The sequence below is a fragment of the Cyprinus carpio genome, chromosome A4 (genome assembly GCF_018340385.1).
Source record: "Cyprinus carpio isolate SPL01 chromosome A4, ASM1834038v1, whole genome shotgun sequence".
Lineage (NCBI taxonomy): Eukaryota > Metazoa > Chordata > Actinopteri > Cypriniformes > Cyprinidae > Cyprinus > Cyprinus carpio.
The window spans coordinates 24,326,470-24,342,378 of record NC_056575.1 but is presented as its reverse complement, the minus strand read 5'-3'; the positions used below and the strand labels follow the sequence as shown (position 1 = coordinate 24,342,378).

At 33.6% G+C, this 15,909-nt stretch overlaps 1 protein-coding gene across 2 annotated transcripts in view; it reads left to right on the top strand.

Moving 5' to 3' along the window:
- The window catches only part of tbc1d22a (TBC1 domain family, member 22a), a 131,804-nt gene that overhangs the window by 86,505 nt on the left and 29,390 nt on the right, over window positions 1–15,909 (top strand). For both annotated transcript variants that reach the window (XM_042744686.1, XM_042744678.1), the window contains exon 11: window positions 2,446–2,573. In XM_042744686.1, the coding sequence (XP_042600620.1) occupies window positions 2,446–2,573 (128 nt within the window). The remainder of the gene's footprint in view (window positions 1–2,445; window positions 2,574–15,909) is intronic.

Genomic DNA, 15,909 nt, shown 5'->3' with positions numbered 1-15,909 from the left:
CACTGGTAAGTTTATTCTAAGGTCCAATTCTCACTATTAACTAGTTGCTTATCAGTAGGGCTGTGCGATATGGGGAAAATATCTAATTGTGATTTTTTTTTTTACATATTGCGATTGCGATTTGATTTGTGATTTTAAATTTGCAAAGACAAGGTTCAGCTCAAAATTGTCAGTAATGTGCAGCACAGTATGAGTATCATTACCCTGCTAAGAAAAATAAAATAATAATAATTCTTAGCTTCCATTAAACCATTACAAAATTCCTTTTTGTTTTTGGCATTATTCTAATAGGAATTACTGTTGCTCTATTGGTTGCCATCTGCCATATCTGCCATGTTCACTGCCATTTTTTTTTTTACATCCACCAATAGAAATCCATCAAATATTACATAATTTTATGTAGTTTACATTAAAACCAATACAATGTCCCATTATACACCCTGAAAATCCATTATATATATATTAATATATATATATATATATATAGTATATATATATATATATATATATATATATATATATATATAGCAGACAAGATTATTATGGTATAACTACTTTTACAGAATTAACTTAATTACTCAATTTCACTGGAAAGATGTTTATTTTTTTATAAATAAAGAACTGTATTTCTTCAGTCAATTATTCAAGTATTACATATTTTATGTTGTATTTGGGATTTTAAGAACAAGTGGAAAATGTGCTGAATGTTTCATTTCATCCAAGTGAAATTAGCAAGCAGTTAGAATTTACATTCGTTTTAAACGCAAGTGAGCTCTTGATATGCTTTGTGACGCAGCTCTTGCAAATTACCTTTTTTGTTCGTTCTCTGTCGTTTGTCGTTTCGAAGCTTAAGTTAGATAACGTTTTTCTTTAGTTTTAATTTGCCTAACTATTGATCTGACCTGTAGATGCCATAATCCCACTCTGTCTCTCTCCGCTTTCTGTTTGTTTTTTGTTTTTTTCGTTTTGTTTTTTTAATGGTGGCCGTTTACGCAGTTAGCTAGAGCAGTGCTGATTGGGGAGAACGGAGGTGCGCTCACTCTGTTAGTTAGTAAGAGAACCACTCTTTCAGAATTCAGAATCAAGGCTGGTAGTCATTCATATGCTCTGGAATAGAGTAATATTGTGTCCACATTGCAGGCTTTTGTGATAAGCAAATCGCAACGTCTCAAATCGTGATTCGATTTAGATTAATCGCACATCAGCATGCATATTACTAGCATATTGGCTGTTTATTAGTACTTATAAAGCACATATTAATGCCTCATTCTAGATCCCTTAATCCACCCAATACTTAAACTCAACTACCTTACTAACTATTAAGAAGCAACAAATTAGTAGTTTATTGAGGCAGAAGTCATCGTTAATAGTGAGAATTGGTCCTCAAACTAGTGTTTGACCAAAGCATTAAATGCATATTAAACACCTTGCATGCATAGACTGCACTTTTGGGAAATTGTAGCATGATGTTAAACTAGAAGTTATTTTGGTTTCATCATCATGGCCATCCTAATCTGTCACTGACCTCTTAATTAGGTTAAAATGGGCGTAATTTAGATTTGTAGCGCTAATAAGCAAAATTGGTGTGTTTGTTTCATCAGTCTGTCGGCTCTGTGTCTTGGCTGTGAGATGTATTCAGCGTTAATGAGGATAAGTTGTTTATTCAGGAGAGCTGGATGTGAGAATGACACTGTCAAGACAAGTGTGAGGTTTGACGGGAGCTGATCTTCGACATGGGTGGGTGGGTGTATGTTTGTAGCTAGAGCTTGATATTTTGTCTTTATTTTCATCTTTATTATGACATGTTCTATACATTTGTATTTATGCATTTACTCTGAAATGACTTTTTATATACAGACCATTCAAAAACTTAGGAGCAGTAAGATTTATATAATAAAATTATATTTCAATATTGTATATATTTATATCACCCACCACCCCCAACCAAAACTTGTCATGCATGTGACGGTCAAAGAATACCGTCGTTGTCAGGAGGGGAAAGAAGATGCCTATATTTCTGCAGGGACACACAGTCATGCATGTTACACACTCTACCCATCTGTAGCGTGTCCGTGTTGATTAAAAAGACACCCATAAATAAAGCTGCTGTTTCCTCTCAAACATAACACGCTCAGACTTTGGGATGACAGCTGAGTAATTACCTCATGCTTACATGACAGCGTCGAGCACATGATGGTATGGACGGAGAAATTCTTTAAGGCTTTATTAGGTTGTTATGTCTAACGCCTGGCAGGCTGTCATCTGTGAACTGTGTCTGCTGTCTGTGTGACTGTGTTGTTGTTGTGTCCGTCGAGTGGCTGTCATTTATTGTTTGGTCCCAATTTTACAGAAGAGAATATAATAATGCTTTAATCGTCTGTGATAGATGAATGGGGTGATTGGCGTCAGGGTGGTGATTTGTTGTACTGTTTTTGTCTTTAACAGAGACGGTACATCGCCACATGCAGCAGTATGAGGTGGAGTATTTGCAGTTCGCCTTCCGCTGGATGAACAACCTGCTCATGAGAGAACTTCCTCTGCGCTGCACCATTCGCCTTTGGGACACTTATCAGGTAAAAGAGACTCTCAACAGTATCTGATGTGGTCAGATACATAAATAGGATGTGCAGCTGTTTTTTCAAAAATGAAAATTGTCATCATTTACTCCCCCTTAGCCACTGTTCACCTTAAGAATTAAAATAAGATAAAATGTGACCCTGGACCACAAAACCATAAAGGTACATTTCTTGAAATTGAGATTTATACATCATCTGAAAGCTGAATAAATAAGCTTTCCTTTGATGTGTGGTTTGTTAGGATAGGACAATATTTGGCCGAGATACAACTATTTGAAAATCTGGAATCTGAGGTTGAAAAAAAAATCTAAATACTGAGAAAATCACCTTTAAAGTTTCCCAAATGAAGTTCTTAGCAATGCATATTACAGATCAAAAAAATAGGTTTTGATATATTTACGATAGGAATGTTTGGCAAAATCCTGTGTAATTAATTTTTCATTTATGCAGCATAAAAGGAGATTTTTACGCTGCTCTTTTTCCTGGTTATGAAACAAAAGAGAACATGCAAAAAAATTTCAAATAACAGCCTTTCGAACAGCATGCCTGAGACTGCTCATGGGCTTTCTTAAGTATCTGAAGCCCTGTATAATTATGATGTTTTAGGGCATGCGTGGGTGGGTAGGTGGAGGCTTACAAGACCGATTCTGTTTTGAATGGAACAGAATTCTGGGGTCTCAAATTGTGCTTGCTTTTAATCATCTGAAATGTTTTAAATCATCTAAATGATGCAACAGTTTTGGCTGGAACACTCAAAGAACAGAATAAGACTTTACACATTATACACAATGTCTTTCTGAAGGTGTATTGTTGTAGTGATGGTCCCGTAATAATTAATTATTCAAAGAATGTACTGTGTAAAAGCATTCAGCTGACACCTTTAAACCATTATAACGTTTACAAATGACCAGAAAACTATTAATAGACAGGTGGGTGTATCAAACTTTTTTTTTTACTTAATTTAATCAAAATTGGTACGGCACCCAAGGACTATTCTTCACACAAAGGGTTGCATGACATCAGCAAACTTCCAAGGGTCCACTGAAATATTAATGTAAATTAAATGCTAAATCTAAGTGCCAGAAAACATGTTAACTGAAATCATATTTATTTTTGTTCTTCTTATTGAAGAACAGTTCTCGGGAAACTTTACAATAACAAAATGATTTGTGGTTAGTTAATTTAATATAGTAGTACTCACAGTTTTTGTTCATAAAAAAGGTCTTTAAATATCTTTTAATAATGTGTTGGACAACGGAGGGCAAAGTTGAGAATCACTGTTCTAGACTACTTTTATGATACTTTTTTTAAAGTGGCTTTTTAGTCATTTTGGAACTTTAAAGTTAAATCCTCATTTACTTTCATTAAATTGAAACGAGCAGCCAGGATTTATTTTCCCCTGAGAAAAGAATCTCATAAGACTGGAAAAACATTGGGTTGAGTAAATAATTACACAATAAATGACACCAGAACTTTCTACCTTGTCTACACAATAATAATAATATTAAAATTGACAGCAAAAAAATATATAACGGTAAGAATTAAAGATGATTTCAATACATCTACCACAGTATATGCTATCACTGAAGAACGCTATGAAAATATGCCAGCTTGTATGCAGTATATAAACTGACATTTCTGAAGGCAGTTGCTTCACATTTAGGTTTTTCTAGGTGTAGATGGCTCGATTTTTAGCACCAAGCCATGGAAAGACCCTGAGCATGAAAGAGGATGAATCTTTAGCACAGCCAGGAACCTCAGATGTGTTACTGACCTTAATTATTTTGAATTTCTGGCATGGTAATTGGAATAAGCCATTATATGCTTCCTGTTGACAACAGACGGCCACTTTAGTAAATGTCAGTTTCCTTCCATCTCTACAGTACAGATGAATTGCTTTCAACAGCTGACTGTCCCTTTATTCTACTTGACTGATTTGGATATTACACAGATTGTAAGCATTGCCGATAGTCAGTTCTCATGCTTTATTTTATGTGTTACTCACTGGGGACGTGTCATTGGATTCTTTCTGACAACACCAACCTCGTCACTGATGCGTGTTGATGTGTACGTTAGCTCAGAGGCACCAAAGAAACACTCACTTGTTAGGCCAGTCACAAGTCAGTAAGACTAGGATATTGCTTAATGTGCACTATTGAATGTTTCTTCCATTAAAGAGATGTTCAACTACTTTTGATGGCTTATTTTCATTGGTGAAGGCCTCAGTTTTAGTCAGGTTATGATTGGAGGACACCCTGAGTTGCTTTCAGATATTGATTTTGCTAGCTGAGCAAACAGTGAAAGCAAGGGCAAGAGGAGATAACTGCGGCAGGATTTGCAGCAGCAACCCATGATTATTTTAGCGCTTTATTGATGCTTGAAGTAATTTTTTGCTTTTTGTTTTTTCACTGAGTTTCCACTGATTTGAACAGAACAGTGATGTTACTACATAACCTGCCTATAAATGAACATACCACTCTGTCTTTATTTATGACTATTACTCCACATTTAGAGAATATCATTTATCATTCAAAGCAATATATAAATGTCAGTGACGTATAAGAATTTTTGGAACAAAGAAACTGAACAATCTATTTTAAAACAAATTTGCCAGTTTGTATGTTGCATATGGTTTTCAAAAAATCTCTTACCTTTTTCAAGAAAAGTGCAAACGTTGTCATTTCCTGTAACCATCAAGTAAAAATGAATGAAGTTTCTTTACACCTCAAATGTGGGGGGTCTGTGTGCACATCTTAATCATTATTAGTGGTCGATCGATATTGGTTTTTTGACAGCTGATGCTTTTTTTTTTTTTTTTTTTTTTTTTTTTTTTTTTATTTTTATTATTTTAAGAAATTTTTAAATCATTTGACAATGGATTAAAAAAATAAATGTGTAAAATAAACATACTTATACTTTAGATGACAAAGTATTTTCACAAATAAATAAATATTTAATAAAAATATAATTAAAAGGGAAGTAAACACTGTAACCAACAGGGCACTCAGTATTCTGGAAAGTTTGTGTGCACTGGGAATCATATTTTTCAAATAAAGCCAGGGTAACACTCATTTTACATAAAGCACACAGAGAAAATGACATGAATATGACAGTGGGCAAATGCATAAAGCGTAGCATAATTTAAAATCACGGGTTTAAAGTTTAAAGCATTCAATTAACACATACCGACCTTCGCACAGAACACACGCCATCATGCTGGATAAAAATGCACACTTCACAAGATCTCACAGCTGGATTCGAGTAAGTTTGCAAGGTTTGTGAAATTAAATGTTCATTAGCCATTAAAAGATTTGTTTAAATTATATAAATGTGTATTTGCTTAATGCTGACGGCAAACGAGAAAGTATTATAATGTTTGCCTTTCTATTACTAATGATATAAAAGCAATAGTTATAATACTTTTTGTATATAAGAATCCTTTTTGTTTAACAGTTCCAGCTGATTATTAGACAGACTTGTGTCCATATTAGACATAACTGTTAACAACGATGGCAAACAAAACACAGAATGCTAACACTCTGCCCTCATCAACTCCATCAAAATAAAAGTCCCGCCTCAAACACATTGGCCAAAAATAAAAACTCAAACCCATATGAAAATATACCAAAAATACAATAATAGAAGTATTGGGGAAGTTGTGGCCTAGTGGTTAGAGAGTCTATTGGGGAAGTTGTGGCCTAGTGGTTAGAGATTCTGACTCCCTAACACATAAGGTTTTTTCGAGCCTTGGGGCGGCAATACCACGACTGAGGTAGCCCTTGAGCTCAAAACCTACACTTTGTGTACTATGGGGGCAAGTCGTGGCCTAACGGTTAGAGTGTCGGACTTGCATCAACGGGCCGATTCCCCATTGCTTTTAGGGCAGCATTAGGCTGCCACTGCCTTGTGTGTATTCACGGTGTGTGTTCACTGAATTCGATTATGGTTCAGCCATACTTGGCTGTATTGTCACTTTTTTCACTTTTTATGTGTGTTCAAAATGTTGAATGTTGAAAACTTTTTGCTTATTATATTTTTGTGGAAACATGCCCATTCAATAGTTTGGTTGAACAGAATGATTTAGTGACATATTTTTGCCCTTTAAAGCTTTTATTCTTTAAGAACATATTAAAGCGATCAAAGGTGACTGTAAAGACATTTTACGGTCAGATACAAAATTGAGGCAAATAAAAAATGGTCTTTGTTGATTGTTTCCACAAAATTGTTAAGCAGCAAAAACTGTTTTAAACACTGGTAATGATAAGATACATTATTAATAATTGAGAAAGGAAGATTAGAGTCCCAAGTAAAAGATCCAAAGAAAATAATGCCAGGGCAACAGTTACAATCTCCTTTTATCCTTTCCCTGACCACGTTTACGAAATCAAATGTGAGACATTTAACCTAAACCGCTTCTTTCATAAGCGTTTGCAGTTGATGCAAAAGTTTATCAGGTTTTTAGCTCTTACTCAAAAACTTTGGATGACTTTCCTTTGTATATATTCAAACTGAGCAGGCTGAGCACTGTTATTCAAAGGGAAGTGAACTGAGCTCATCTGTCTTTGAAATGAAAGGTGATGTGTGCCCTTCTGAAGTCTTCAAGATGTGACATTTCCAATGCGTAAACTCATGCACATACACCTTACTGCTATTGTGGTCATGGCGTCGTACCCTACTCTTACACCTTCCAAAAAACCCTCTCACACACCCACCAAAAAATCACTGGGCCATTTCATTCATGTTTGGCCAGAAGCTCTGAAAGCCGTGCTGTCAGGGCCGTGAGCTTGCTTGAAAGTGCTCGCTCTGTGGATGGAGGACTTCAAGAAGTCTTGTTTTGTGCAGAAGGTTGACTTCAGACGGAACATACTCACAGAAACTTTTCTGACTTGAACTTGTCAAAGGAAATTTTATAGGTGATGTGTAGTTGAAATAAAAATATTCCAGTTTATTCCTTCCTGGAGAAGTACAAACACTAGGAATGCACAATAAATTTGTAGCATATTGGTGATATCATAGATATAATATTTATTTATTTTTAATTTGTTGGTGTCATCCAATTTTGGATATTTAATTCTGGTGTGTGTTCACGGTGTGTGTGTTCACTGCTGTGTGTGTGCACTTCGGATGGGTTAAATGCAGAGCACAAATTCTGAGTATGGTTCACCATACTTGTCTGTATGTCACGTCACTTTCACTTTTTCACTTTCACTTTCTTTTTTAATATTTGTCTCATTTTGCACTAAAGTCATTTTTATCAAGACTAATAATTTAATATGGTAATCATAATTTTTAGCAGATCTCAAATGTAAAATCCATTTTTGCATACTGTGCATTGTGTAATGTTGAGATGGCTAAATTGCCTTGCACCTTTTAAAATGGCTGATTTTACTTTTAAATGTTTTTTTTGGGGGGGGGGCAATCAAAACTGGTATGAATATCATTATATAAAAATACTGTTAATCAGTATTGCACCATGGTATCAGGCATCAGTGTGTGTTTATATATATAAAAATAATATATAATATTCTAATATATAGTATTTAGCATATATATATAGATACTATATATTTTTTGTGTGGTTTGTGTATATATATATATATATATATATATATATATATATATAATATATATATTATATATATATATTAGAGAGTGTGCGATTAACAACTATTTTTGGTCATGGACGATTAAAATGCCTCCACGATCTGCTTTTAAAGAAATATTGTAGTCCCACGCTACAGTGCATATTCTATCAGTTGCAGTTCTGGAGCCTCTGTCATATACTGTACAACGCCACATGCATTCACATCAGTGTTAACTCAGCAGTAGAGTTACTCTCACAGGAGTTACACTCTCATTATTTGCAAGTGCTTTTAAATGTTTTGTTCGCGCGCTGGTCTGAACTGTGGTTTTTCTGAGCGCTGTGGTTTTTTTGAGCATACATCCGAAGCGCGCGCACTAAAGCCTGTCAAACAACACCTGATTATTGAACTAAGTTATCTTTTGCGCTAATACTGTCAAAACACACAAGCACACAAGGTTTACATGTAGGTTATGTCTAAAATGCTTAACGTAGGTTATGTCTAAAATGAAAGTAAACAGTTGAGAGAAAAATGTATGCGTGCCTGTATATCAGATACATGCAGGTCTTAAAGGGGCAGTAGGCCTATTGCAAAACATGCAGTTGACTGTCGTTAAAGGGATAGTTCACCCTAAAATTTCATTTCTGTCATTGTTTACTCACTGTCACGTTGTCCCAAACCTGTATTAGTTTCTTTCTTGTGCTGAACACAAAAGAAGATATTTTGAAAAATGTGGGTAATCAAACAGTTGCTGGTCCACATTGACTTTGATAGTAGCAAAAAATACCATGGAAGTCACTGTGGACCAGAAACTGTTTGGTTTTCCATGTTTCTCAGATTAGCGTATATGTTCAGCAGAAGAAAGAAACTCATTCAGGTTTAAAACAACTTCTGAGTGAGTAAATGGTGGTATAAAAATAAAACACTATGACAGAATTGACAGACAGCTGACAGAATTTTTATTTTTGGGTGAACTATTCCTTTAACGTTAATAAAACAACAAAACACAAAGAGAAAATTCACTGGCTGCTCTTGACTGAGGAAATTGAATACAGTTGCTTTAGGAATCAGTTTATATAGTGTTTTATTTTTATATTTGTTCATTCAATTTCTTGAATGATCCTGCTAAATACACCTATTGTACCTGAAAATAAAGCACTGTTTGTTTTATTTGTATATTATCTGTAGTTGTAATGTGTATCTTTGTAATTCTTTTATCTTTGTTATTAAAAATAAGAACAAAGATTTTTATCTTCACCGCCTTTGGCCTAAATATCTGACTTTTTTTTTTTTTTTGTATTATATATATATTTTTTTTTTGTTACCTTGAAAGGCTTTGTCTTTATAATAGGGAAATTAGTTTGGCTGTACTGCTCAGACAACTTGCAAAATAGAAAAACCAACATGACACATAATCGTGATAAAATCGTGAATCGTGACATCTCAAAAAAAAAAAAAAAAAAAAATCATCATATGATATTTTTTCCATATTGCCCACCCCTAATATATATATAATTTTTTATTGTTATTATTATTTATTTATTTATTTTATATTATTATTATTCTGTTTGATGCTGTTAGTGGCACAATTTTACCTTTTTGAAATAAAATCCTGAAGCAGTGTAACACTTTATTCATATTTTGTTTTAAATATTCAGTAAAATAGTATTTTATTGAACACTTTGCTGGTCCTTTTTTTTTTTGGCTCAAGTGAAGTTCCAGCGATTGGAAATTTAAAGTTATTCTTATTCTCTGTTTTGCCAAGTGCTCGATTTTGGATCCTAGTGTGAATTCCTCAACAGAGGCCAGGAATAGAATGTAATTCATATTTTTAATGCATTACCAAATGAAATGAGTCTGAAAATGACTGCTCGCATCGCTCGCACTCCCTCCCTCGCCGACTCTGACAATCTGTGTCATACTAACTCACCTTAAAGATCTTGATGGCCTGAATTAGCCAAGTCTGAATGATGAATATTTCATAGGCTTTTGAAAACAGAATGAGTAGCTTCCCTTGTATCTCTCAGTGAGATGGTTTCTGTGTCATTCACAGTGCATTTTGAGGTTTTCTTGATCTGTACTGCTTGTTGTTGGCACACTTCTGCTTTACACATTGACTCATGTTCTTCAGAGTAGCTTTTTCTTTTTTTTTTCTTTTTTTTACCTTCCATGGCTCCTTACGAAAGCCTCTAAACAGTAAACAAAAATCATCTGTACTGCAGTGAGCAGTACATCAAAGCTTGAGGTCTCTGGAACTGCCCAGCTTCAGTGTGAATTTTCATTCCTTTACCAGATATTTCTGTTCTAATAAAGGAGTTTCAAGGGCCCCTAACTGCAGATGTATGGATAAAAATTTGGATAATGCCCTGGATTGTTTCTTCATTCTTCATAGTACATATATATATATATAATATTATATATATATATTATATATATATATATAGCAACCTATATATATCTATATATATATATAATATATATTATGCTGCTTAATTTTTTTTGGAATCTGTGATACTTTTTTTCTGGATCCTTTGATGAATAAAAAGTTAAAAAGAAGAGCATTAATTTAAAATAGAAATCTTTTCTAATAATATACACTACAGTTCAAAAGTTTGTACATTTTTATTCTTTTTTTGAAAGAAATGAAAACTTTTATTCAGCATGTGCAAGTGATAGCAAAGATTTATATTGTTAGAAAAGATTTATGTTTTGAATAAATGCTGTTCTTTTTTTTTTTAACTTTTTATTCATCAGATAATGCTGAAAAAAGTAGTGTAGTTTCCACAAAAATATTTGGCAGCACAACTGTTGCCAACATTGATAATTCTAATAATAACCTCACATTTTAGAATGATGTCTTTAAGATCAATGTGACACTGTTATACTGGAGTAATGGCTTCGATGGAAATTCGCTTTGATCACCGAAATAAATTATCTTTTAAATGATTTTAAAATAGAAACCATTATTTTATGTTGTAATAACATTTTGCAAGAATAGTTTTTTTTTTTTTTTTTTTTTTTTTTTTTTTTTTTTTCTGGTCGTTTGATTGATCAAATAAATGCAGCCTTGATGAGCATAAGAGACTTCTTTAAAAAAAAAACCTTACAAGTCTTAATGATCTCAAACTTTTGACCGGTAGTATGTATACACACACAGACACACACCGTAAACACACACACCCCCACAATTGGTGTAGGATTTGCTGTTTAAAAAGAATAATAATAATAATAATAATAATAATAATAATAATAATAATAATAATAATAATAATAATGATAATAATTCAAATTAAAAAAGTTTTTTTTTTGTTTGTTTTTTTTTCACAAATTGCTTTTAAATAACACTAAAACTTTACAAATAATTAGGAAGAAATGGCAACTAATGTGCTGAATTACAAATGAAAGTAGACTCTGTAGTAGAATTACTGGAATAGTAAAGCATACTTCAATAATCTTTGTTGTATTTACAACTTTGAAAAATCATTTTTACAGTGTAAGCCATCTAAAATCTCCAAAACTGAGGTTTCCCAATTAATTTTATGGTACCTTTCCCAGTCGTTTTCTCTCTCTGAGTATGTAAGGAACCATTTAAGGTGCATAGTAAGCTTTTTTCAGAATATACTGCAGGATTCACAGACAGAGAACATTTCAGATTGGCTTAAAAAAAAAAAGGTAAAACTGTGGGCCGCTCATCTGACTCTTCCTGCTGTTTACAAAGCCTAGAGCTGTCACAGAGACGGGTGTGATTTCTCAGGACACCTATTTTAGTGATATCTGTCAGGTTGTAGGAAAAATGTGTGCATGCTATTCCAAAACTGCTTACAGCACCTTTAATTTAATTACTTTAGAACACTTATCTTTGTGTGAAGTTCAGCTTCTGGTTACTTGGCAGACTTCACATTTTATGAGATTCCCTGGCTATAACCCAAAACCTAGTGAGCAGCTTCATTAGACAGCGGTTTTGGGAATCGTAGGCATTCTGTCAAATTCTAGGCAATACTACATACATTTTAGAGAATGAGCTACTCCCAGAATGCATTGTTACAAGTTCAGTTGAAAATTGTTCCAAGTAGATGGCAGACAGAGCCTAAGGAAAATGTCAGTCTATGATATATGGCCAAATAAATATTTTAAGTGTGCATATTTGTACCATTATTATTATTTGCATTGTTTATTTTATTTTTAATATATTTTATCCTGTACTAAACTCTAGATCCAGACAGAATCAGTTGCATTCATTCATTCTGTTAAAATATTTGCACAAAATTTGCTGAATAGATTTAAAAACACAGTGCTAAGAAAATCTCCCCATGTTCACAGTTGATGTTAACCCTCTGGAGTCGATCCCCGCTTATACGCGTTGAGGCATTTTCTCCTGATAACCCCGAAAAGAACTTAAATTACACTTTCAGTTTTGATCGTACAGATAAGAGCAATACATCAATCAAATCTTTAAAGCGTCTACTTTTATTTGTATCCACACATAATAAAAACAAAACTTTGTGCACTTATAAAATAAAGAAAACAAACAAGGTGTGCTGTCTGCCGCCTTGGTTCTGCGTGATATTCATTTAGAAACGCGTCATTAAAATGAACTGTAACTCAGTGAATACTCAACAAAATGACATGAGAGAGATATCTATAGGAAGCTTGACATGTCTACTTTTAAACTAAACAAGTGCTGCCGAAAACAAATATTCTGTGATAAAGTAATCCATATGAAAACAACGCGATGTCCGTCTTCCACGTCTCCTTTCATTATATCTAATGCAACCACGCCCACGCGCTGAACGCGGTATTGATATTTTAATGTTCCACGTGAAGCTTGCGGCTTATAAACGCCCATACAGAAAACAAAGCAGCGAGACTTTTCAATTTTTTATTTTTTTATTAATTTTTTTATTTTTTTTATTTTACTGTTTGCTTCGCGCTGAGAGGAATAAGACATAATTCACCCCAATATTTGAGTTTTGGATTTCCTCAGAAAAAAGAATGAAGCACTTTGAAGATTTTTTTATTTTTTATTTATATACTTGTATTAGGTTTCACATAACGTGTACACATTTTATTAGTTAGACTTGTTCCAAACTATAATTCCTGACTAAATGTATAATCAAGTGAAACATTATGAAGTTTCATTTACATCATCTCAATGTTCTACTGTACTACTAGTATCAGTGACCATCACAATGATGTTAATAATGCAGTTATCATTTAGTTTATTTGAGAGCACATAAACAATAAACACTTTGGAAATGCTAGTTATGTGATGTTTATTTATATATTTTAACATTACACAATACCAGTCACTACCAATTTGCTAAAGCTGTAATATTGTTCAATATTTCCACTATTTAAAATAACTGCTTTCTATTTGAATATATATTTTACACTTTAATTAATTCCTGTGATAAATCTAAATTTTCAGCATCCAGTCTTGTTGTTCTTTCAATTTATCAAAAAAAAAACTGAAAAAAAAAAAAATTTTCTCAGCTCTTTTCAACATTAATAATAATAATAACAATAATAACAATAAATGTTTTTTTTTTTGTTTGTTTTGGTTTTGTTTGTTTGAGTAGAAAATCAGAATATTATAAGGGTTTCTGAAGGATCGTGTGACTGGAGAAATGATGTTAAAAATCAGCTTTATTGTTCCTAATAAACTGTTTAACTGCACTTGCAATGGAATCTCAAATTATTTTGTGGGATAATTAAATATATTCTAAATAAACTACAAACATGAAAATATATACATTTATTTTGTCCTCACATTCTTTCTTTAACTCTTTCCTCTCAGTCACACACCTGGCTGAAAGGCTCATTATGCAGCTCATTATGCGGGCCTTTATCTTCTCAGGTGTGAATCACACAAATATTGACGGGCTATCACACCTACTCACATATGCCCTTTAGAAACAAAAAGTGTCTTAGAAAAATTTAATCAATCTATTGTATTCTGTGAGTGAGTAAACAAGATGATTTTCACATCATTTTGGAAGCAAAAATTCTAGGCTACAAGCTCCAGGTTTGACTGGTCTTGTGAACAAATGTATTTGTTTTATGACCTTATTTCACTGACTTCAAAATTTTAGTTTTTTTCACTAACCACGCATAAAAACGTGTTTTCTCAAAAAACACAATCATGTACATACATGTTATTTACATATTATTGTAGCCCAGATTGTACTGAATACAGTGTTTTCAGACTTTAGCCATGTATATGTTTAGAAGCAAAAGAAAGTCAGGGCATGTCAAAACTTCTCCAGGCCCCCAAAACCCCCTAGACCTCAGAGGGTTAAAATGTGGCTAAGCTAACAGAGGGCATATTCTGTATGTAATGCATATATTTGTACTCTCTCATCATTTACTCATCCTCATGCTGTTCCAAAATTCTATTTAATGTACTGGATGCTCTGTTCCATTACAGCAAAAAAGGACCATGCAAAGCATTAAAATATTTTATACTGTCCATGACTTGTGCACTATATTCAAAGTATTTTAAACCTATTCAATTAAGTCATTATTCATTGAAAACCTTCACATCCGTCTCATCTCTCTTTGGCCCGTTCACGAGAGAAGTACAGAATCTTAAACTAATCATTCTTTAAAGTCAGATCGGTTGATCCAGTTCTCAAGTGAGTTCAGCTTACTGACTTGATCTGGTCACAGCAGTTAACAGCTAGCTGAAGGGGAAAAATTATCCATTAATAGCAACTTTTGATTTCTCATACAAAACTGTCATCATAGGACACTTTAATGATACTTTTTATTGTGCTTTGACGTCCTCTTTGAAGCTTAAAAGCTTTAGTTCCTATGGGAACTAGGTGCATGAAAAAGTATAAAACCTGTGGTCAGATGATGTAGTTTTTTTCTAAAACCATAAGCAATCATGCAGTGGCAGAGGATATCTAGAATTTTCTTAGTGACAGGTGTTACAATTCTGTGAAAATCTGCAGTATAGATGGCAATGTACTATGTGGGAAAAGTTAAAAACATTAAAATATTAGAATTTTCAGTAAATAAAATAAAATTACAAAATCATAAAGAAATAAAAAAACTAGACCACTATATACACTGCTTACATTCCTGGCCATTGTGTTTCCATATTTATTTATTTATATTTACACTGCTTACATGTCTGGCCATTTTGTTTCCATATTTGTTTATTTACTGTTTACGAACACAGCCAGCCATGTCAGAATTAGACTGTGTGTTGTTTTACTACGTTTTGGGATAGCAAGTCTCTGTAGACATATCAAACATATCGAACCAAAGTAGTTTTACTATCGTACTGATACGATCTCACTACTGAAGCAAAGTTGCATTATTTTTATATTGTGGCAGTATCATGCGCAGTGCCTGGGGTGTCCTCCCCTCAGTCCAGTTACTCTTTCAGTATGCCTTAGTCTACTTGAACCTGAAAACAGTAATGGTCCCTCTGTGGTCCTTTGACCTATCGGATGTGTTGGATCACAGCCATCTGCCATATGTTTGAACATTTATAGCGTAGGCATACAGAAGTTATTGTGCTTCTTCCCGTCCTTGCTACAGTTACCCTTGTCTTTGGCTATATTATTCCTTAGTGGGGATGCAAACACATTCATAACACTAACACATAATACTATGAGCATTCTGAGTGTTCAGTTCCCTGTTAACTTCCCTTGAGTGAATCCTAAAGCAGCCTCACATTTCCAACAGTAAGTGCTGATTTAATGTTTGAAACCTTGCTCTGTCATGATGCAGCTTGTTAC